The 23,107-nt window shown below is 44.6% G+C and overlaps 2 protein-coding genes across 3 annotated transcripts in view; both read right to left on the reverse strand.

The window, feature by feature from the left end:
* TAF6L (TATA-box binding protein associated factor 6 like) overlaps positions 1-15,033 on the reverse strand; it is a 42,193-nt gene extending 27,160 nt beyond the window's left edge. The window contains exons 1-2 of one of the 2 annotated variants that reach the window (XM_056527556.1): positions 14,986-15,033; positions 5,044-5,197 (exon numbers count right to left, since the gene is read on the reverse strand). In XM_056527556.1, coding sequence (XP_056383531.1) covers positions 5,044-5,197; positions 14,986-14,990 — 159 coding nt within the window. In that variant the 5' untranslated portion in view covers positions 14,991-15,033. Of the gene's footprint in view, positions 1-5,043; positions 5,198-9,504; positions 9,616-14,985 lie in introns of those variants that run through there. The other variant, XM_056527557.1, reaches the window with a different exon arrangement.
* Positions 15,034-18,651: 3,618 nt separating this feature from the next.
* On the reverse strand, positions 18,652-22,049 carry LOC130277172 (uncharacterized). Its single transcript, XM_056527566.1, has 2 exons — positions 21,794-22,049; positions 18,652-19,666 (listed from the first exon to the last, which is right to left on the reverse strand). The coding sequence occupies exons 1-2, from the start codon at positions 21,836-21,838 to the stop codon at positions 18,917-18,919; spliced, it is 795 nt and encodes a 264-aa protein (XP_056383541.1). The 5' UTR covers positions 21,839-22,049; the 3' UTR covers positions 18,652-18,916.
* Between the last annotated feature and the right edge of the window lie 1,058 nt (positions 22,050-23,107).

Raw genomic sequence — 23,107 nt, forward strand, 5'->3', positions numbered from 1 at the left:
TGCTGGGAGTTGTAGTTTTCGTTTGGGGCTGCTGCTGATCCACAGGCTGTGTCAGGGCATGCTGGGAGTTGTAGTTAGTAACTAACTGCAACTCCTGAATTTCATTTAAAAAAAAAAAAAAGTCCCATCAAAACAAAGATGGTAACGTTAAAAACTACAGATCGGGGCGCAAATAAATGAGCCCTCATACATCCCTGTATAATGAGAAAAAAAAAAAAAAAGTTATAGGAGTAAGAATAGGACAAAATTTCCCCCACATAAGTGTATCCTATGATGTTAAACAAATATAATTAAAGGGGTTGTCCAGGAAAAAACTTTTTTTTATATATCAACTGGCTCCAGAAAGTTAAACAGATTTGTAAATTACTTCTATTAAAAAAAAATCTTAATCCTTTCAGTACTTATGAGCTTCTGAAGATAAGGTTGTTCTTTTCTGTCTAAGTAATCTCTGATGACACGTGTCTCGGGAACCGCCCAGTTTAGAAGCAAATCCCCATAGCAAACCTCTTCTACTCTGTGCAGTTCCCGAGACAAGCAGAGATGTCAGCAGAGAGCACTGTTGCCAGACAGAAAACAACAACTCAACTTCAGCAGCTGATAATTATTGAAAGGATTAAGATTTTTTAATAGAAGTAATTCACAAATCTGTTCAACTTTCTGGGGCCAGTTGATATTAAAAAGTTTTTTCCTGGAATACCCCTTTAATTATGCAAATTATTTTGTTTTGCAAGAAAGGAGGAAACCCTACTAGGGTGCCGCAGCAAAGTTTGCAGGGGTCCCCAGTGGCCGGACTCCAGCAATCAGACATGTTATCCCCTATCCTTTGGTTAGGGGATAACATGTCTAGCAGCGGAGTACCCCTTTGATTCTTTCTGCAGATAATGGACCGTTTAACAGACACAATGAATTCTCGTAAACTACATTGTACAAGATGTATACGTGTCTAATACAGTGACTAGAGATGAGCGAACTTACAGTAAATTCGATTCGTCACGAACTTCTCGGCTCGGCAGTTGATGCATAACTTAGTTCAGCTTTCCGGTGCTCCGGTGGGCTGGAAAAGGTGGATACAGTCCTAGGAGACTCTTTCCAGCCCACCGGAGCACCGGAAAGCTGAACTAATTTACGCAGGAAAAGTCATCAACTGCCGAGCCGAGAAGTTCGTGACGAATCGAATTTACTGTAAGTTCGCTCATCTCTAATAGTGATGGAGAACAGGGGAAATCTGAGAGGAGAAGACTTGAGATCCACAAAAACTTATATGGCTGTTAAAAGGGGTACTCCACTGGAAAATATATATATTTTTTTTTTATCAACTGGTGCCAGAAAGTTAAACAGATTTTTAAATCACTTCTATTTAAAAATATTAACACTCCCAGTACTTATCAGCTGCTGTATACTCCACAGGAAGTTATTTTCTTTTTGAATTTACTTTCAGTCTGACCACAGTGCTCTCTGCTGACACCTCAGTCCATTTTAGGAACTGTACAGAGCAGGATAGGTTTGCTATGGGGATTTGCTTCTACTCTGGACAGTTCCTAAAATGGCCAGAGGTGTCAGCAGAGAGCACTGTGGTCAGACTGAAAGGAAATTCAAAAAGAAAAGAACTTCCTGTGGATCATAACAGCCGCTGATAAGTACTGGAAGGATTAAGATTTTTTTAATAGAAGTAATTTACAAATCTGTTTAACTTTCTGTCACCAGTTTATTAAAAAATAAAAATAAAAATGTTTTCCAGATGACTGTGAGACAGCTACTAGGGAATATGTATATCACAGCGAGGAGGGTAATTCCCCTTATTGAACCTTCAAACTACCCCCACCTTAGCGGACATTTGCCTAAATGCCAACAAAGTCACATGACCGCAAATATTTTGCTTGTGTGACCATAGTTGCCGTGTAGCTCTAGCTTTAGGGCCCATGCACACTACAGAATTTCCATGTGCAGCAGACGTCCCCGGAATATATCAGCTATATGACGGCAATGCAGTTCCGCTCGGAATTCCGCTCAAAGGACGAACATGCTTCTTTTTTTCTGGAATTGGAATTTCCGTGGCCGAAATTTTGCAGTGTGCACAGTGCAGGAGAATCCCAATGAAGACGATGAGGGGCCGCTACATGGGGAGAAAATTCTGTAGTGTGCATGGGCCCTTAGTTAATACCTTTCTCTGCTTTCCTCCTCTAAATCTATATACAGTATATGAAACTCAACGGGGGGGGGGAGATTTATCAAAACCTGTGCAAAGGAAATGTTGCCCCCCAACAAGTGTATGTTCCAACATAACTTCCAAATGCTGGAGATATTGGGGGAGATTTATCAAAACCTGTGCAGAGGAAGAGTGGTGCAGTTGCCCATAGCAACCAATCAGATTGCTTCTTTCATTTTCCACAGGCCTCTTTAGAGGCCTGTGGAAAATGAAAGAAGCAATCTGATTGGTTGCTATGGGCAACTGCACCACAGCAACCAATCAGATTGCTTCTTTCATTTTCCACAGGCCTCTTTAGAGGCCTGTGGAAAATGAAAGAAGCACTCTGATTGGTTGCTATGGGCAACTGCACCACTCTTCCTCTGCACGGGTTTTGATAAATCTCCCCCATTACGACGAAACTTGGTCACATGTTAGTTATATGTCAGCTAAAAATACAATAGAGTTAAATTAACCCTAATCCGACCCCTTATGCAAGGTGGGGTTTTTGTCTGAAGTTTTATGCAAGTCTATGGGACTTCTGGTACATCTGATTGTGTTACTCTCGAGCTGCAGAGAATAGTTAGTGCGGGGGGGGGGGGGGGATGGGACATGGGGACGGTTGGGACATGGGGACGGGATATGGGGTCAAGAGTGTCACTGTTGCTTTTCCTCTCCCACAAAGTTTAGGCAGGTAGTAGGGGCAATGCCGGGTACTCTGCTAGCGTATGAATAAAGCGAAAGCTGCCTGTTACCAGATGGGAGGTGTCACTGCTCACAGCATAAGAACGTGAAGGGACACGCACCATTGACATTGGTAATGGTAATGCCCAGTTGTCAGGTATCTCCAGGAGGAACAACAGAGGAATTCACTATCCTGAGCTCTTATTAACCCCTTATGGACTCAGGGCATACCTGTAAGTCCTGAGTCCCCTTAAGGAGGTTTAAACCGTTCTCACAAGCGTATAACAGGTTAAACCCGGTGGGTCCCGGTTGCTACGGGCAGCCAGGACTCACGGCTAATGCAGGGCACCGCCGATCGGGCCGATGCCCGGCATTAAACCTTCAGACGCCGTGATCAAAGTTGATCACGGTGTCTAAAGTCAAAGTAGAACTATCCCGGCAGCTCAGCGGAGCTGATCGGGACTATCGCGACAGAGTCGCGATTTACCGATCAGCTTACTGGATGACAGGAGGGTCCTCACCTGCCTCCTGGTCGTCCCATCGGCGATCTACTGCAGGCTGGAGCAGCAAAGCACCGATAACACTGATCAGTGCTATGCTATGTGAATAAGCCCCCCTTAATAAAAGTTTGAATCACCCCCCTTTTCCTATTTTTTAAATAAAATAATGTAATTTAAAAAATTAAATCATATGTGGTACCGACACGTGCGTAAATGTCCGAACTATTCAAATATAAGGTTAGCTAAACCGCATGGTCAATGGCGTACACGTAAAAAAAATAACAAAGTCCAAAATTGTGAATTTTTGGTCACTTCATATACCACAAAAATATGATGGTACCGATCAAAAACTACAGACCATGGCGGAAAAATAAAAAAAGTTATAGGGGTCAGAAGATGACAATTTTAAACATACAAATTTTGGTGCATGTAGTTATGATTTTTTTAAAGTAGTAAAATAAATAAGACCTACATAAATTGGGTAGCCCTGTAACCGTATGGACATACAGAATAAAGATAAGGCTTCACATCACGTTTTCAGCCATACGGAACTGCATACGGCTGGGGGGGGGGGGGGCCAAAACATGACGCTCCCGTACCCCTGCCGCATGCCGCCCATATGTAGTTCATTTCAATGAGCCGATCGGAGTGAAACGCTGACTCCAGTCAGCTCATTTTTGCCTAGTATGCGGTTTGCCTACCGGACCTAAAACAGTAGTCGACCACGGTTTTAGGTCCGGTGGTAAACCGCATGTGGGGCTAAAATGAGCAGACCGGAGTCAGCGTTTCACTCCGATCGGCTCATTGAAATGAACTACATACGGGCGGCATACGGCACGGATACGGGAGCGCCAGGTTTTAGCTCCCCCCAGCCGTATGCGGTTCCGTATGGCTGAAAACGTGATGTGAACCCAGCCTAAGGTGTCATTTTTACCGAAAAGTGCACTACGTAGAAATGGAAGCCCTAAAAAGTTGCAAAATGGCTTTTTTTTTTCACATTGCACCCCACAAATAATTTTTTTTGTTTCGCCGCAGATTATGTTATAAAATAAGTGATGTCATTACAAAGTACAATTGGTGACGCAAAAAACAAGACCTTATATGGGTCTGTAGGTGCAAAATTTAACGCGTTATGATTTTTAGACGGTGAGGAGGAAAAAACGAAAAGTGCAAAAACGAAAAAAAATTTGAGTCCTTAAAGGTGTACTCCGCCCCTAGAAATCTTAACACCTATCCAAAAGAGGATAGGGGATAAGATGTCTGATCGCGATCTCTCCTGCAGCACCTCTGTTTCTCAGCTGCACAGAGTGAGGATCACTCTGTGGCTGATGACGGGCAATGCAGGGGACGGAGTATTGTGATGTCACGCCTCCGCCTCCGCCCCCTCCTCGTGAGGTCACACCCCACCCCCTCAATGCAAGTCTATGAGAGGGGGCGTGATCCTCGCTCTGTGCAGCTGAGAAGCGGGTGCTGGGGACCCCCGCGATCAGACATCTTATCCCCTGACAGGTTCTCTTTAATACAAAATTGGGTTTCAAAATGTTTATTTATGGTACGTTGAGTGAGAGATTGTAATGTTGCGACTGATTATAGTAAATGTGGAACCAGGTACCGAATGATGCGGCAGCACGACACTGAGATTAGGAGGACACAAGTCACCATGTATCCCCGTACCTGTGTGATTTCCCGTAGCCGGTAACACGCATCCTCAGCCAGCAGAGCGGCCACCTCATCGGTGATCTCTAGACCCACACTTTCTGCAGTCAGACGGACTGAATCCTGACAAAGCTCCACATAGCGCCGATCCTCCGTGTGAGACATCCCAGTGCTGCGAAAAACACAAGATGGCGGTCAAATCACTTTTGCGCATTTATTATTTTACCCTTTAAGTCAGTATTGCCCAACCGGGGTGCCTCCAGCTGTTGCAAAACTACAACTCCCAGCATGCCCGGACAGCCTTAGGCTGTCCGGGCATGCTGGGAGTTGTAGTTTTGCAACAGCTGGAGGCACGCTGGGCGGGAATCACTGCTTTAATGTTGCTCTTGACAAAGATGTATGAAGCCTTTTTCTTAAAGGGTACCTCTCATCAAAAAAAACTTTTGATATATTATAGATTAATGTATGCAGAATAACTTTACAATTGCATGTTATTAAAAAATATGCTTCTTTCTATTTAATTTTCCACTTTGAAGAAATGACCACTAGGGGTCTCCCTACCAGTCCTGGCAGCAAGCATTTCAGCCTGTTTGGCTGTGAACAAAGCAGGTTGGCAGCTCTGAGTGTTTAGGACTCCACCATGAGTCAGAAATGCTTGCTGACAGGACTGATCGGGAAAAATACAATAGAAAGAAGCATATTTTTCATTAACATGCTATTGGAAAGTTATTCAACATTCATTAATCTAAAATATATCAAAAGTTTATTTGATATATATTAAAAGGGGTACTCCACTGGAAAACATTTTCTTTTAAGTGATCTGGTGCCAGAAAGTTAAACAGATTTGTAAATTACTTCTATTAAAAAATCCCAATCCTTCCAGTACTTATCAGCTGCTGTATAATACACAGGAAGTTCTTTTCTTTTTGAATTTCCTTTCTGTCTGACCACAAGTGCTCTCTGCTGACACCTCTGTCCATGTCAGGAACTGTCCAAACCAAAAGAGGTTTGCTATGGGGATTTGCTCCTGCTCTGGACAGTTCCTGACATGGACAGAGGTGTCAGCAGAGAGTACTTGTGGTCAAGAAAATTCAAAAAGAAAATAACTTCCTGTGTATTGTACAGCAGCTGCTAAGTAATGGAAGGAATGGGATTTTTTTTTTTTTTTTTTTATAGAAGTAATTTACAAATCTGTTTAACTTTCTGGCACCAGTTGATTTAAAAGATAATATTTTCCAGTGGAGTACCCCTTTAAAGTGGTTTTCTAGGATTTTTGTTTTATTACTTCAATAAGTGTGGACGAAACCGGATCAGCCATCGATTAGGTGAGTCTAACCGAAATAGTTTCACTTTCAAAATACCCTGGTATCCTGGAAAAGTCCCGGGTGACAGTCTTGGGTCCTAGGACTTCATCCGTCTTTAGCGAGCAACCGGAGCACAGTGAGGGGGGAAGTAACTAAACTAGTCAGACTAAACTAATCAACGGACCATTTGTTACATTCCGTTTCGGCCACCATTACTGTGGTTCCGCTTCCCTCTGCTGATCGTCTATTCTCAGGATAAGCCAACAATATGTGATCAGTGAACGGGCTGACACCAGACCTGTTTGCCAGAACGTGCATACACAGAGAACGGAGCCGTTGATGTGGTAAAGTCGCAAACCTTGGTAAACCGCTGAGCTTGCGCCACTTTTTACATCAGATCAGCTATTTAAAGGGGTACTCCGCCGCGCACACATATTATTTGGATAGGGGATAAGATGTTAGATTGCGGGGGTCCCACCACTAGGGACCCCCACAATTTCCAGGCTGTCAGCTGCGGCTTCCAAAAGCTTGCAGCTTCCGCATTCGGGATGTCAGACCACGCCCCCTCTGTTCAAGTGTATGGGAGGGGGCGTGGCGGCTAGTACAGAGCCGTCACGCCTCCTCCCATAGACTTGAATGGAAGGGGCGTGGCAGCCTGTATCGGCAGTCATTAGGCACGGAGCGGAGTTCATTCCGTGACCCGAATGACGGGGTGCTGAACCGGAGATTGCAAGGGTCCCCAGCAGCGAGACCCCCGCAACTAACATCTTATCCCCTATCCTTTAAATGTGTAGAGTACCCCTTTAACCAAGTTTCGGCTACTGTGCAGGCGCAAGCACATCCCAGCTGTGTTCGCCATTATGGTCATCACTTACAGGCAGAAGCAATCGATGGCAGACATTCTGCACATCATGCTTCTCCTGAAAATGCTGCTCTTGCCTAAAGGGGTACTTTTATTTTATTTATTTAAACAGATTTGTAAATTACTTCTATTAAAAAAAATCTTAATCCTCCCAGTACTTTTTAGAGGCTGTATACTAGAGAGGAAATGCTGTTCTTTTTGGAATTCTCTTCTGTCACGACCACAGTGCTCTCTGCTGTCCATTTTAGGAACTGTCCAGAGCAACATATGTTTGCTATGGGGATTTTCTCCTGCTCTGGACAGTTCCTAAAATGGACAGCAGAGAGCACTGTGCTCGTGACAGAAGAGAAATCCAAAAAGAAAAGCATTTTCTCTGTAGTATACAGCCCCTTAAAAGTACTGGAAGGATTAAGATTTTTTAATAGAAGTCATTTAGAAATCTTTTTAAAGGGGTATTCCAGGTCAAAACTTTTTTTTATATATCAACTGGCTCCGGAAAGTTAAACAGATTTGTAAATTACTTCTATTAAAAAAATCTTAATCCTTCCAATAGTTATTAGCTTCTGAAGTTGAGTTGTTGTTGTTTTCTGTCTAACTGCTCAATGATGATGTCACGTCCCGGGAGCTGTGCAGTTCCTATGGGGATATTCTCCCATCATGCACAGCTCCCGGGACGTGACATCATCATTGAGCAGTTAGACAGAAAACTTCAGAAGCTAATAACTATTGGAAGGATTAAGATTTAATAGAAGTAATTTACAAACCTGAATTCAGGTAGAAGAAAGACACTCGCCACGTCAAGGCCACCTATTTAGAGTGGGTCCCTAACGTCCCTAGCATAAAATGGTGTAGCACCGGGCGGCGACCACCACCGCCGCGACAACAGTGCCCACAGGGGCAGCGACCCACTGGCAGAGCGGCCCCAATGCCACTCAAACCAGTCTATGGTTCGAACCTCCCCGCAGACACGGCAGCAACAGACGCCGCACAGCACCACACCAGTGTGAACAAGGTGCTACAGCACACTTACCATGCTCTCCCAGTCAGACTGGGAGGCTGCTAGGAAAGAAATGGCCCTTGTGTAGCTAACTACTACTTATGTAGTGTTGGGCTGAGGGGGTGGGGAAGAGTGCAGACACATGTTCAAACAAAATAAAATAAAAAACATGTTCAAACAAATCTGTTTAACTTTCCGGAGACAGTTGATATATAAAAGTTTTTGCCTGGATAACCCCTTTAACTTTCTGGCACAAGTTGATTAAAAAAAAAAAAAAGTTTTCCACCGGAGTACCCCTTTAAGAGAAGAGGGGTAAGGGGTGAAGTGTATAGGATAAAGGGTGTGTGGTTAGGGTTAGATTGTGGTGTTAGGGGTAGGGTCAAGTAACCCAACACTAGCACTTGGGGGGTAAAAGCAAAGCTTTTAAGAGAAGTATGATAAGCAGAGTGACTCTGCCATCGATTGCTTCTGCCTGCGAGTGATGTACGTTTTTTGCTGAACACAGTAGTGATGAGCGTGCGTTCTTGTGCCTGGGCAGTAGCCGAAACTTAACAGTTGATCCGACCTCACCAGATGGGACGTGGGTTCACAATTTTCCCAATATCGCCGGAAGCAAACAGCGCCGTACACTGTGCAGTGGCCATGCCGGGTTACTGCAGCTCAGCTCCCATTCATTTAAATGAAGTAACCCAGCAGGGCGACCAGCGTTACCCAACCAGGGTTCCTCCAGCTGTGGCAAATCTACAACTACCAACATGCCCAGACAGCGTTTAGCTGTCCGGGCATGCTCAGAGCTGTAGTTTTGCAACAGCTGGAGGCACCCTGGTTGGGAAACATTAGACTAGACCATCAATACAGATGTCTTGGAAAACCTCTCCTATGAATTAAAAGCAGTAGGACGCATACACAGGGATTTTGCAGCTAAATCTGCCTGAAAATATGTAATGTGAACATGTCCCTATATGCGTTTACATAGGAGAACAGCCTATACCCCCGATAACAGTGTTTCCCAAACAAGGCATCTCCAGCTGTTGCAAAACTACAACTCCCAGCATGCCCAGACAGCCGAAGGCTGTCTGGGCATGCTGTGAGTTGTAGTTTTGCAACAGCTGGAGGTGCCATGTTTGGGAAAGACTGGGGACCACTCACTCCAGTGCACTTTTAGTTTGCCCCTTTATGACGTCACGTTTTTACTCCCAGCATGCAGCGCGGGGTGTGTTTCTATCTGTGCTCCGGAGGAGTGTTGCTGCTTCTGTTCCCCGGTAGACCGGCAGCCATACTCCCGAGCTACACGTGTAGTCGGGTCAAACACTCACCGGAGTCGGCGCCGCACTATGGAGTCCACTCCACTAGTCAGTGTGCAGCCGGCTGGGCGGAGAGCTCGCTCATTGGTTGACGGAGCTGTCAATCACACGCGCTCGGCCCCCGGGGCTTGGTCACGTGGTGTTTAGTAGAACTCTACCGCCTGCATCCGTCACGTGACCGCGCTGCGCACACGCGATAAAACCTCCAATAGGGACCTGTCCAGTCCCTGTTTAGTCCCGTGAGGTCTTGTTTTATGGGGGACCAAATGTACTTTGTATTGACATCACTCATTTTACCACAAAGTCCAACATTTTTTTTTTTTTTTTTTTAAATAAAAAACAAAACGCAATTTTGTTACATTTAGGTTGTTTCGTTTCTACGTAGTGCACTTTACGGTAAAAATGACACATTATTTTGATTCTATAGGTCCGTACAATGGCAACGATACCCAAGTTATATACGATTTTTTTACTTAACCCCTTAAGGACTGAGGGTTTTTCCGTTTTTCCGTTTTTGCACTTTTGTTTTTTTCCTCCTTACCTTTTAAAAATCATAACGCTTTAAATTTTGCACCTAAAAATCCACATAACGGCTTATTTTTTGCGCCACCAATTCTACTTTGTAATGACATTAGTCATTTTACCCAAAAATCTACGGTGAAACGGGGGGGAAAAAAATCATTGTGAGACAATGAAGAAAAAATGCAATTTTGTAACTTTTGGGGGCCTCCGTTTCTACGCAGTACATTTTTCGGTAAAACTGACACATTTTCTTTATTCTGTAGGTCCATACGATTAAAATGATCCCCTACTTATATAGATTTGATTTTGTTGTATTTCTTGAAAAAATCATAACTAAATGCACAAAAATTAATAAGTTTAAAACTGTCATCTTCTGACCCCTATAACTATTATTTTACCACGTACGGGATAGTATGAGGGCTCATTTTTTGCGCTGTGATGTGAAGTTTTTAGCGGGACCATTTTTTGTATTGATTGTACTTTTTGATCGCTTTTTATTCATTTTTTCATGATATAAAAAGTGACCAAAAATACGCTATTTTGGACTTTGGAATTTTTTTGCGCGTACGCCATAGACCGTGGGGTTTAATTAACAATATATTTTTATAATTCAGACATTTCCACACGCGGCGATACCATATATGTTTATTTTTAGTTTTATTTACACTTTTTTTTTTATGGGAAAATGGGGCTGATTCAAACTTTTATTAGGTAAGGGGTTAAATGATCTTTAACTTTTGGATGATGGCGGCGGGGGGGGATGGATGATGGCGGTGGGGGGGGGGATGGATGATGGCGGCGGGGGGATGGATGATGGCGGCGGGGGGGATGGATGATGGCGGCGGGGGGGATGGATGATGGCGGCGGGGGGGATGGATGATGGCGGCGGGGGGGATGGATGAAGGCGGCGGGGGGGATGGATGAAGGCGGCGGGGGGGATGGATGAAGGCGGCGGGGGGGATGGATGAAGGCGGCGGGGGGGATGGATGAAGGCGGCGGGGGGATGGATGAAGGCGGCGGGGGGGATGGATAAAGGCGGCGGGGGGATGGATGAAGGCGGCGGGGGGATGGATGAAGGCGGCGGGGGGATGGATGAAGGCGGCGGGGGGATGGATGAAGGCGGCGGGGGGGATGGATGAAGGCGGCGGGGGGGATGGATGAAGGCGGCGGGGGGGATGGATGAAGGCGGCGGGGGGGATGGATGAAGGCGGCGGGGGGGATGGATGAAGGCGGCGGGGGGGATGGATGATGGCAGGGGGGATGGATGATGGCAGGGGGGATGGATGATGGCAGGGGGGATGGATGATGGCAGGGGGGGATGGATGATGGCAGGGGGGGATGGATGATGGCAGGGGGGGATGGATGATGGCAGGGGGAGATGGATGATGGCAGGGGGGAATGGATGATGGCAGGGGGGGATGGATGATGGCAGGGGGGGATGGATGATGGCAGGGGGGGATGGATGATGGCAGGGGGGGATGAGTGTTTGTGGCAGTGGATGAGGACAGGGGGGATGGATGATGAGGGGGGATGAGTGTTTGTGGCAGTGGATGATAGGATTGTACTCAATACGTTTTTCCCAGGTTTATGGGGTTAAATTAGGGGGGTTCGGCTTATACTTGAGCATATACGGTAGGTTGTTTCCTTTTACTACTTTAACAATAATTATTTTTTACTTTCTGTAAGAAAATGTTTCAAATTGTCCTCTTTTGACCCCCTGTAACACTTATTGTTACCATATACAGGGTTGTATGAGGGTAATGTATTTGTGCCGTAATCTGTAGTTTTTATCTGTACCCTTTTTGTTTCAATAGGACTCTCTGATCACTTTTTATAAAAATTTTCTGGTATATGATGTGACCAAAAATGAGACATTCTGGATTTTCTCAATACAATTTTTTTTTTAAGTTTACTCCATTCACCGCACGGTTTTATTGATGCTATATTTTAATAGTTCAAACATTTCTGCACCCGGCCATACCAAATATGTTTGTTTTTAATATTTTGATAAACTGGGAAAAGGTAAATTTAAACTTTTACAAAATGGCGGGCTTAATCACTTTGTAATGACAATCATTTCACCAAAAAATTCGACAGCGAAAACCCAAAACATTATTTGTGGGGCAAACTTTAGGAAAAAAAAAAAGAAAGCCATTTTCTAACTTTTGGGGTCGTCTGCTTCTACACAGTGCACTTTTTGGTAAAAAAAAATTACCCATCTTTTTTTGTAGGTCCATACATTTACAATGATACCCAAATTATATAGGTTTTTGTTTTACTTTTAAAAAAATTATAACTTTTTGTATGAAAATTACTATGTTTAAAATTGTCCTTTAAAACTTTATTTTTCTGTATACGGGTATGTGTGAGGCTCATTTTTTTGTGCTCTGATCTGTATTTATTATTGGTATGATTTTTGTTTTGATAGGACTTTCATAGCTTGTTTTACATATTTTTAGGATATACAAAGTGAACAAAAATACATAATTCTGGACTTTGGTATCTTTTTTTTTTAATCTTTTTCTACATGAACACCATTGAGGGGGGGGGGGTATTCAAACTTTTATTAAGAATGAAGTTAATTCACATTTAACTTTTTTTTTCTTCATACTTTTCAGTTCTCTTGGGGACCATTACATACAATCCTTAGATATCCTTGCACACACTGAACATATCTATGCCATATCACAGCATTGATCAGTGTTATCGGCGCTCCATTGCTTCAGCCTGCCATGGCTGACTGGCGCGCTGATCGGATGGTAAGGTGGCCGGAAGGAGCCCTCCTGCCGTCCTCTCAGCTGATTGGGACATCTCTGCTGAGCACCTGGGAGGAATCTTTTTACATTTTAGACACCACCATTGGCCATCCCAATTTGACACGCGCTCAGCTCCCGACCATGCGTCAGAAGGGGAATGGGCGCAGGCTGTACGTGTATGTGATCAGTACATTATTGGCACTCTTCTTATACAGGCTGCACAGAGGCAGGTAAAGGCCCTCTGGTCATCTTAGCTGATCGAAACCCCATGATTTTACCCTGGAGATCCTGATCAGCCACAACATATCTGCAAATTTTTTTAAAGCCATTTTAGATGATCTGTGATCAACTTTGATGGCCAGATCTAAAGGGATAATGCCAGACAATGGCGTGATCACCATTGTCTGGCATAAGCAGTGAGTCCTGGCAGTAGGCATCAATAGCTTTAAAGTGAGCTCAGCTTTCGAGCTCGATTCAAAGTCCTGTTGCAGGCACAGGGTGTATATGTATGCCCTACATCCTCTGGGTGAATTAAAGAGGTAGTCCAGTGGTGAAAAACGTATCCCCTATCCTAAGGATAGGGGATAAGTTTGAGATCGCGGGGGGTCCGGCCGCTGGGGCCCCCTGCGATCTCTCTGTACAGGGGCCAGGCTCTCCGGCCAGATAGCGGGTGTCGACCCCCGCACAAAGCGGCGGCTGACACGCCCCCTCAATACATCTCTATGGCAGAGCCGGAGATTGCCGAAGGCAGCGCTCTGGCTCTACCATAGAGTTGTATTGAGAGGGCCTGTCAGCCGCCGCTTCGTGCGGGGGTCAACACGCCCCCTTCGCGCAGGCTGTCGGGGCTCCGTACAGGAGCTCGTGGGGGCCCCAGCGGTCGGACCCCCCGCGATCTGCAACTTATCCCCTATCCTTAGGATAGGGGATAAGTTGTTCACTACTGGACTACTCCTTTAAGGGCAAGTCTGGGTGCTGGCTGCAATTATTGGAAAGTCGTGAGCACTAGCTGTCTGGGCATGCTGGGAGTGGTAGGTTTGCAACATCTGGAGGTCCACAGTTTGGAAACCACTGCTCTAGCACTTGCGTTTCTCTGATAGTTATGGCTGGCACCCAGACATGTTACTGCTTAAAGGGCATCTCCAAGTGCCGGCTGCAATACAGCTGCATGCAGTATGTAAGAGCGGCCTCACACTGGCTGATCAGGAAAGCTCATTTCCATACTGATACATTATGCACACTTGTTTGAGACTAAATATACAGACTAAATATACAGACAAAATATATTTTTTCCCACTACAGTAAATGCTACTATGCAGTTTGCAGACTAGCTGTTTTGGGGATAAAACCTTCAGAACATGGGGAATTTTTCCAAAAGTGGGGTAAGAAACAAACAGCTATATATATATATATATATATAGTGTCACTGCATAAGAATTAAATCTATCCATTGCAGAATTCCACAAACAAATTTGTATATATAAAAAAAAACATCAGGGGTGCCTAGTGTGACACAGTTTGGGTGAAGGAAAGTAAAGAGGGGATGCTGGGTGTGTGGACCCCTTAGGTAGTTATTGCCCACCTTTGAGCAAGTTTAAACTTTCATATCAACCCACATAAGGGGTTATAAAGATGCCAGAACCGCTGCTATGCCCAAGGTTGCAGGTGAGGTGAAACCATCTCCTAGAGAAAGGCAGATAATGGATGAACAAAAAAGACCTGAGTGGCGCTGCTGGTTCTGTGGATAGTAGTAATAAGCAGAAGTCCAGAGAAGAGTAGGTATAAAAGCTGGGAGGTTTATTGCAAATTCATAATAAAACCAGTACAGAATAGGATTATGCGTTTTGGGGCGCCACCCCCTTGATATGAAGGGGTTGCTCCCCTGAAATGTGTAATCCTATTCTGTACTGGTTTTACGAATTTGCAATAAACCGCCCAGCTTTTATACCTACTCTTCTCTGGACTTCGGCTTATTACTACTATCCACGGAACCAGCAGCGCCACTCAGGTCTTTTTTGTTCATCCATTACCTGACAGAAATTTTGCAGGTTACGTTGCTAACCTTACACTTAAATAGATCTGCAGAATTTATAAGTTGAGTGAAAAGTTAGCGTATGTTTTTTTTTTTTCTTTAAAGCGCAACGGTCATGAAATTTTAGGGTAATAACCTGCACACAGCCTTTGTACTGTGTGCAGGTGTTGTGTACAGCAATTTTACCTCATATTTGCAGGCTTTGGTGACGCTAAAATGTGCTTTTAATCAAAGCCACCGATGGTCGGATAGGCGTGGTGCGAGGTACGCGATTGCCCTGCCATGACCACACCCACTTTGTATCTCAGTGCTGGGATCGCTGTGTGTGACACAGGTCCCACCGCATGCGCCTTTCAACCAATGTAACGTGCGCGCCACTGCATGTCATCCAGCACATGCTCGCTCCCACCGCCGTCGTCCTCAATGCGCCTGCGCAGGGCTAGGTGCAGAGAGCGCGCTTCCTCTCTGCTCCCAGTATCCTGGACTATACTGATTGCGCGCGCTCGTCTCCACCCGACAGATAACGGACACTTACAGTATAATAACCTGCAACAAAAAAAGAAGTGCATGTATGAAAAGGTTTTTTTTTGTTGATCAATTTGTAAATGGATCAAAGAATACAGGGTTTTCTCCCTCGATTGTAGGTACCGGCCCCTTCATAAACTAAGAGATTATATATAAATAATATTTTTATTTATTTATCAGTGTTTATCTACCAGGGTGCCTACAGCTGTTGAAAAACTACAAGTCCCAGCATGCCTGGACAACCATAGCCTTTCTGGGCATGCTGGGAGTTGTAGTTTTTGCAACAGCTGTAGGCACCCTGGTAGATAAACACTGATAATTATTTTTTTTTATATATCTTAGTTTATGAAGGGGACGGTACCTACAATAGAGGGAGAAAACCTGTATTCTTTATTTGATAAATGTACAAAAAAAAACTATTCATACATGCACTTTTTTGCAGATTATACTGTAAGTGCCCGTTATCTTCTGTCGGGTGGAGATGAGCGTTGGCAATCAGTATAGTCCAGGATACTGGGAGCAGAACGGAAGCGCGCTCTCTGCACCTAGCCCTGCGCAAACGCATTAAGGGCGGCGGCAGGAGCGAGCGCTGGATGACACGCAGTGGCGCACATGTTACTTTAGTTGAAAGGCGCATGCGCTGGGACCAGTGTCAAACAGCAGTCCCAGCACTGAGATACAAAGTGGGCGTGGTGGCGGCAGGGCATCGCATACCTCACCACACCTATCCAACCGTCAGTGGCTTTCATTCAAAGCACTTTAGCGTCAAAGCCTGCAAATATAAAGGTAAAATTGTTGTACACAACACCTGCACACAGTACAAAGGCTGTGTGCAGGTTACCCTAAAAATTCATGACATTTGCGCTAAAAAAAAAAAAAAAAAAAAAAAGGTCGCAGTTGCATACGTTTTAAAGTACTTAAGTTCTGCTGTTTATTTTAAAAGGGGTACTCCAGTGGAAAACTTCAAGTCAACTGATGCCAGAAAGTTAAATTTGTAAATTACTTCTATTAAAAAAAAAAAAAAAAATCTTAATCCTTCCAGTACTTATTAGCTGCTTACTGCTACAGAGGAATTTTTGGAACACCAAGCTATCTGCTGACTTCTGTCCACAGCAGCATGTTTGTTATGGGTATTTTTGTCTTCTACTCTGGACAGTTGCTAAAATGGACAGATGTCAGAGCACTGTGCTCATGATGTCAGCAGAGAGCTCTGTGTTCCAAAAAGAAAGAATTTCCTCTAGTATTCAGCAGCTAATAGGAACTGGAAGGATTAAGATTTTTTAATAGAAATAATTTACAAATCTGTTTAACTTTCTGGCACCAATTCATTTAAAATTTTCCACCGGAGTACCCCTTTAACAAACACTGCCAACATGGCAAAATAAGGACAACAGCACTCCCAGGAGGTCCCATAGACTGGCATTAGAGTACACCAATGTACAAGAAGGTCGACTGAGAAACAGTTTTTAACTGTATTCAGGTTAAAATTTGTACATGTTTTGAGGAATCTTTTTTCATTGAATACTGATATGGGAACTGTATTGCAAAATGTGAATGTACCCTTAAGGTGGCTGCTCCCCACCCTTTACTGGTCACTCCCCTCATGAATAGGGAAAACCTGCAGTCTGTTGTCTGTTAGGAAACAGCGGCATCTTGTGGCCAAACAGCAGAATGTCAGTCCAGACATTTAATCTGAACAAACCGTGTTCAGACAATGAGCTGTTTCCCCATCTCACACTGCAGATAACTAGGGAGCTGCAGGAGAGATCCCCGGGATCCCCATGATAAAGACATTGCCCCTGGACATATCCCCCATGCAAGGATAGGGGAGGAGTACCCCTTCAACATGTTTTGTTGAGTCTCTGGATGACACTTGGTCCCACTCCTGAGACCAGCAGTGATTGCAAGTTATAGCTGGGCGAATCATTCACCAGTACACTTTATTCCTCTGCCAGCTGCCCAGCCTGACTTTTTTGCTCTCTATAATATAGTGAAGCACATCACCCAGTCTGAGTGTGAAGAATCATTTGCCTGGCTAGAACTAGAAATCAGTGGAGGTCTCAGCATCAAGACCCGACAACTTACCAGATCACAACAACAAGGGGGAGATTTACCAAAAACCTGCCTGGAGGAAGAGTTACCCATATCAGATCACTTGTTTTTTCAATAGGCCTCTGAAAAAAAAAAAAATTAAAGCAGCGATCTGATTGGTTACTATGGGCAACTCAGCAACGTTTCCTCTGGACAGGTTTGGATAAATCTCCCACCTCCCCAAAAGTGTTGTAATGGCAGCAGCAGGTCAATGCAAATTTCTGCAGCATGTAAACATTTCTAGAGATCCCATTCACTGCTTCTGTAATCCACCCTGTGTGAACATAGCCAAGGAATCAGATAAGGTGACAAGTTATCCTCAAGCATAGAGTTTGCATAAATATAAACCTTACCTGTATAATTATCTATATCTCTATCTAGGTCAGATGCTTTACCTGTCTTGCTTCTGTATCAGGCTCACAAATCCATGTTCTGCTGCTCACTCACAGGGAAGGGTCTGAGCCAGCACTCACCCACCATCTCTCCATTAATCACTGCAGGCTGCTCTGTCACCCCCCTCCCCGTTTTTATGATGGTCTGCTAGGACAGGAGTAAGCACAGGAGTGCTAGGTCCCCTCACTTCCTAGACTTTGTCCCAGCCTGTGCTTCAGCTAGGACAAAAATGCTGCAGACAGACAAGATGATTTAGATTGTACATAGATGCTTAGTGTTTTTTTTTAAAGCCATGCTTTCTATAAAAGCTTTATGAATTATATTAGAAAGGTTAAAGGGACACTGGTAGAAAAAATATAAAATAAAATTATGAACTGGTGCCAGAGAGTTTGAGATTTGTAAAATACTTCTATTAAAATCTTAATCCTCTCAGTACTTTTTAGCAGTTGTATGCTACAAAGGATTTTTTTTTTCTCTTGTCCACAGTGCTCTCTGCTGACACCTGTATCAGGAACTGTCCAGAGCAGGAGAAAATCCCCATAGCAAACCTATGCTGCTCTGGATACTTCCTGACACGGACAGAGGTGTCAGCAGAGAGCACTGTGGACAACACAAAAAAAATAATGTCCTCTGTAGCATACAGCTGCTAAAAAGTACTAAAAGGATTAAGATTTTTTAATAGAAGTCATTTACAAATCTGTTTAACTACTGGCACCAATTAAAAAAAAAAAAAAAAGTTTTCCACTGGAGTACCCCCTTTAATGTTATGCTAAGGTTATGATTCTGACAGTGCCCATTTAAAATGAAGCTACACAAGTTATTAAAATAAAAATCATAGTTTTAATTAGTGACATAAACACATCTTGTCCAATAAAAGAAATTACGAGTCACCCAATAAAAAGGTCCATTAGGAATATTAAAGTTACATCTACTTACAGGGTTAAGGAAATAACTTAAACATTTATGTACATAAGAGCCATGAGGCCGAGAATAAATGCCATTCAGATCTGCAGTCGACAACCTGAAGAGTTTAAAAATAAAGTGTAAAAACACTAAAGTACATTATATAGTCAGTGTGTCAAAAAGTGGTACATTCCCTGAGGAGTTCTCATCCGGTTATGGTCGGATCAATTTCGGAGAGGTCGTTCTCTTCTCCCAGGATCTGGAGCCTCAAGGCGAGGGGTAAGAGCAAAGTTGAAAAGTTAAAAGCGTTGTTAGCCAAGGAGTCGCAGAAGAATTCATTCCCGTTGTCAGCGTCCGATTCTGTGGGGGACAGTGACCCACTTCCAGCATTACTTCCCGCTCCCCAGCGGTCTAGAGGTGGGGTGTGCTTGAACAGACAGTGGACGCCATACGGGCAGACACCAAGGGCGGCATAGTGACGGCAGACATCCCGCACAGCACGTGGGTGCTGGAAGAGGCAATTCGACCCATAAGGGCAGCCTGAAGGCGAGCGCCAGAGTCTGCACTGCTTTTTGCTGAGGAAAGGCGATGGGCAGCGCTGCCTGAGACGGATGGTATCGGGCACTTCCCGCTTTTCACCATGGCCGTGTATGAATAGGCAGCGCGGGCCGTAGCTGCAGGTTCCCAGGATGTGGAAGGAGCGGCAGAGCTCGGTCTTGTACTTTGGGTGCTGAAACGGAGGGCGGAGATCGCTCAGGCCGTGGGCAAACTGGCAGCGACTTCTGTAAGCGCAAAAGCCACTTTCTGCGTATCTGTTGCAGAGCTCGGTCTTGTAGCGCATCGATGAGAGTCTTGTGCCCTTGGGTGCAGCGCAGGAGGAAACAAAGGGAGATTCGCCCAAAGGAGAGTTGAGCGGACAAAAGATATCCAGACTGTTTGAGAACTCTAGCAGCTTCTGTAAGACAAATAAAAAAAGTTCTTAGGGAAGTCAAGATCATATATCAAGATGGATTATATTGATGCTGCGAGTAGAGATGAGCGAACTTACAGTAAATTCAATTCGTCCCGAACTTCGCGGCTCGGCAGTTGATGACTTATCCTGCATGAATGAGTTCAGCTTTCAGGTGCTCCGGTGGGCTGGAGACTTTCCTAGGAATGTATCCACCTTTTCCAGCCCATCGGAGCACCTGAAAGCTGAACTAATTTATGCAGGAAAAGTCATCAACTGCCGAGCCGAGAAGTTCGTGACAAATCGAGTTTACTGTAAGTTCGCTCATCTCTAATTGCGAGCAGTTCACTAGCTGTAGTCTATGGCCACAGTGTGGCTGAAGCTGTTGCATAACTACAACTCACAGCATACTGGTTTTGACTCCGGTTTAAAAACCGTACTGCAACCGCATACTTTTTTTTACCATGGACGTCAGTGGGAAACGCACATGTATACGGTTCCATACTGGAAAAACGTATACGTCTTTACTTTGCACATGCGCATTTGAATCCTAAAGGCCACACCAAAGACCCCTCCCATTAAAAAGGGACAACATTTTAAAAGACGTATGGGTTTTTCTTCTATAAAAACTGACGTAACTGTATGCACTTTTAAAAAGTCATACGGTTTACTTTTTTCCATACGTTTTTTGCTATACGGTTTTCTTTAGAAAAACAGATTGAAAACAGTATGGCAAAAACGTGATGTGAACCCAGCCTTAGACTATTCAAAATTGAGTGAAAAAGTATAAGTTTCTCTTTAAAAAAACGGATGCAACCAGACATTTGTCAAACCGTATACGGTTTTTAACTGTATACAGGGTGAAATTCGTACACACGTTTTCATACAGTTTAGGCTGGGTTCACACCACGTTTTGTTAAATACGGTTCCTGTATACGGCTGGGCGGGGCTTAATCACGGCACCCGCACTCAGCTGTATTCGGGAACCGTATTTAATGTATGTCTATGAGCCGACCGGAGTGAATCGCAGCCTCCGGTCGGCTTTGTTTTCGGCTGTATGTGGTTTACCGACCGCAGGCAAAAACGTGATGTGAACCCAGCCTCAGGCTGGGTTCACACTACGTTTTGTCCTATACGGGAGCGCATACGGCAGGGGGGAGCTAAAAGCTCGCGCTCCCGTATGTCACCGTATGCGCTCCCGTATGTCATTCATTTCGCCGACCGGAGTGAAACGTTCGGTCGGCTCATTTTTGCGCCGTATGCGCTTTTACAACCGGACCTAAAACCGTGGTTGACCACGGTTTTAGGTCCGGTTGTAAAAGCGCATACGGCGCAAAAATGAGCCGACCGAACGTTTCACTCCGGTCGGCTCATTGAAATGAATGACATACGGGAGCGCATAAGGTAACATACGGGAGCGCGAGCTTTTAGCTCCCCCTGCCGTATGCGCTCCCGTATGGGACAAAACGTAGTGTGAACCCAGCCTTAGTCAGGTTTTGAGGAATCCGTTGTTTATCAAAAACCTGATACGGGAACTGTATTGCAAAAACATGGTGTGAATGCAGCCTTAATCCGGTTTTGGAGGAATCAGTTTGTCAAACACCTGATATGGGAACTGTACTGCATAAAAACAGACATCACAGGATGATTTAACCATTTTATTTTTAGCGCTCCAAACTGCAGCACAACCACTACTCCTATCAGCCATTTAGGTATGATGGGAGTTGTAGTTCTGAAACAGCTTGGGAGCAAAGAGTCACTGATTACTAGTAATTACACAATAGATATCAGCTATTCTGCCTTGGCTACAAGTGTAATGCATATATATATATATATATACACACACAAAAAAAATGTTTTAATTTTTTACTATACAAACTGGGAGCACTACAATCCCCAGCATGCCCTGTACCAGGTGTACTGTAAATGAATCCTTATATACAGCTGCACCCCGCTATAAGCATAAGTCAGTGTTTTCAACTAGAGTGGCTGCAGCTGTTGCACAACTACAAGCCCCAGCATGCCCGGACAGCCAAAGGCTGTCCGGGCATGCTGGGTGTTGTAGTTGTGCAACAGCTGCAGCCACCCTGGTTGGGAAACAACGTCCTAGACAAAACCTACACAAGTCCTCACCTTTGCCTCCTCCTTTATGTCCATAGCGAAACCCTGGATATCCATTCACTCTAATACACACTGATCACAACTATCTCCCTTCGGGTCTTTTATATTACCGGCCAGCCAATCAGAGAGCAGGGGAGGGGCGTGGGGAGAAAGAAGGGAACAAACGCGCAGCTGATTGGCTGCAGTCATGGCGGGAAATGTAATCCGGGACACGTGTGTTTGTGACCTACAATACAAGGGGCTAATAGCCTGAGCGTGCTATAGTGGGGTTCTGGGTGGTCTCTGTAGGACAAGGGGGTGTCACATTACTGTAATAGAATATAAAACATAACCTATATATCTGTATATATATATATATATATATATATATATATATATATATATATATATATATAAATATATATATTTTATGTCTTTATGTACAGACACCCTACACAGGGCACAACAAATGACTGCGAGAAATTGTAGTGCATTTTTCCTGAAAGGAATTAACTAGGATTAGAGAGCGAGAAAAAAAAAAAAAGAACAGCACCCCACCTGTCATCCAGGTTGTGTGTGGTATTACAACTTGGCTCCATTTACTATAATGGAACTGAGCTGCAGTACCACACAAAACCTGAGGACAGGTGTGGCGCTGTTTTTCCAATCCTGGATAAGGCTAGGTCAGTTTTTCCCAATCAGAGTGCCTCCAGTTGTGAAAAAGCTGTCTGGGCATGCTGGGAGTTGTAGTTTTGCAACAGCTGGGGGGGGGGGGGCACCCTGGTTGGAAAACACTGGGCTAGGGCCACACTGCGGTAGTGCTTCTGCCAGACGTATCCATCAGCATCCTGTGAAAACGGGTTGCTGACATATATACATATGGCAATGTATGTACTCCGTTTGGGACCTATACGCTTCCACGCTTTTTACGGGCACATGTGTCCCCAAAAGAGCCGATGCTGGACTATTGAAATAAATGACATCTGTTGCCCTCGGTTAGGGTATGTTCATACTGCGGAACTGTAGCTGAACCTCCGCTCGCGGAATTCAGCGAGCGGAGATTCAGCCTGGCAGCCGGCGGTGGTGGTAGGAGGACCGCGTGGCACTGCGCCGTCACCATTGACGGCTATGCAGCGCTCGCGGACTTCCGCGTAAAGAATGAACATGTTCTTTCTTTGCGTGGAACAATTTCAGTGGCAGAATTGTCCGCCGCTGAAATTCCGCAGTGTGAATGGGTCTCGCGGAAGACCCATTCACACAGATGCTAACGTTCACTGTGCGGAATTTTACTCGCGGAATTCCGCAGTGTGAACATACCCTTACCGTATATGTGGGCATCCTGCTTGA

The sequence above is a fragment of the Hyla sarda genome, chromosome 6 (genome assembly GCF_029499605.1).
Source record: "Hyla sarda isolate aHylSar1 chromosome 6, aHylSar1.hap1, whole genome shotgun sequence".
In the NCBI taxonomy this organism is placed as follows: domain Eukaryota; kingdom Metazoa; phylum Chordata; class Amphibia; order Anura; family Hylidae; genus Hyla; species Hyla sarda.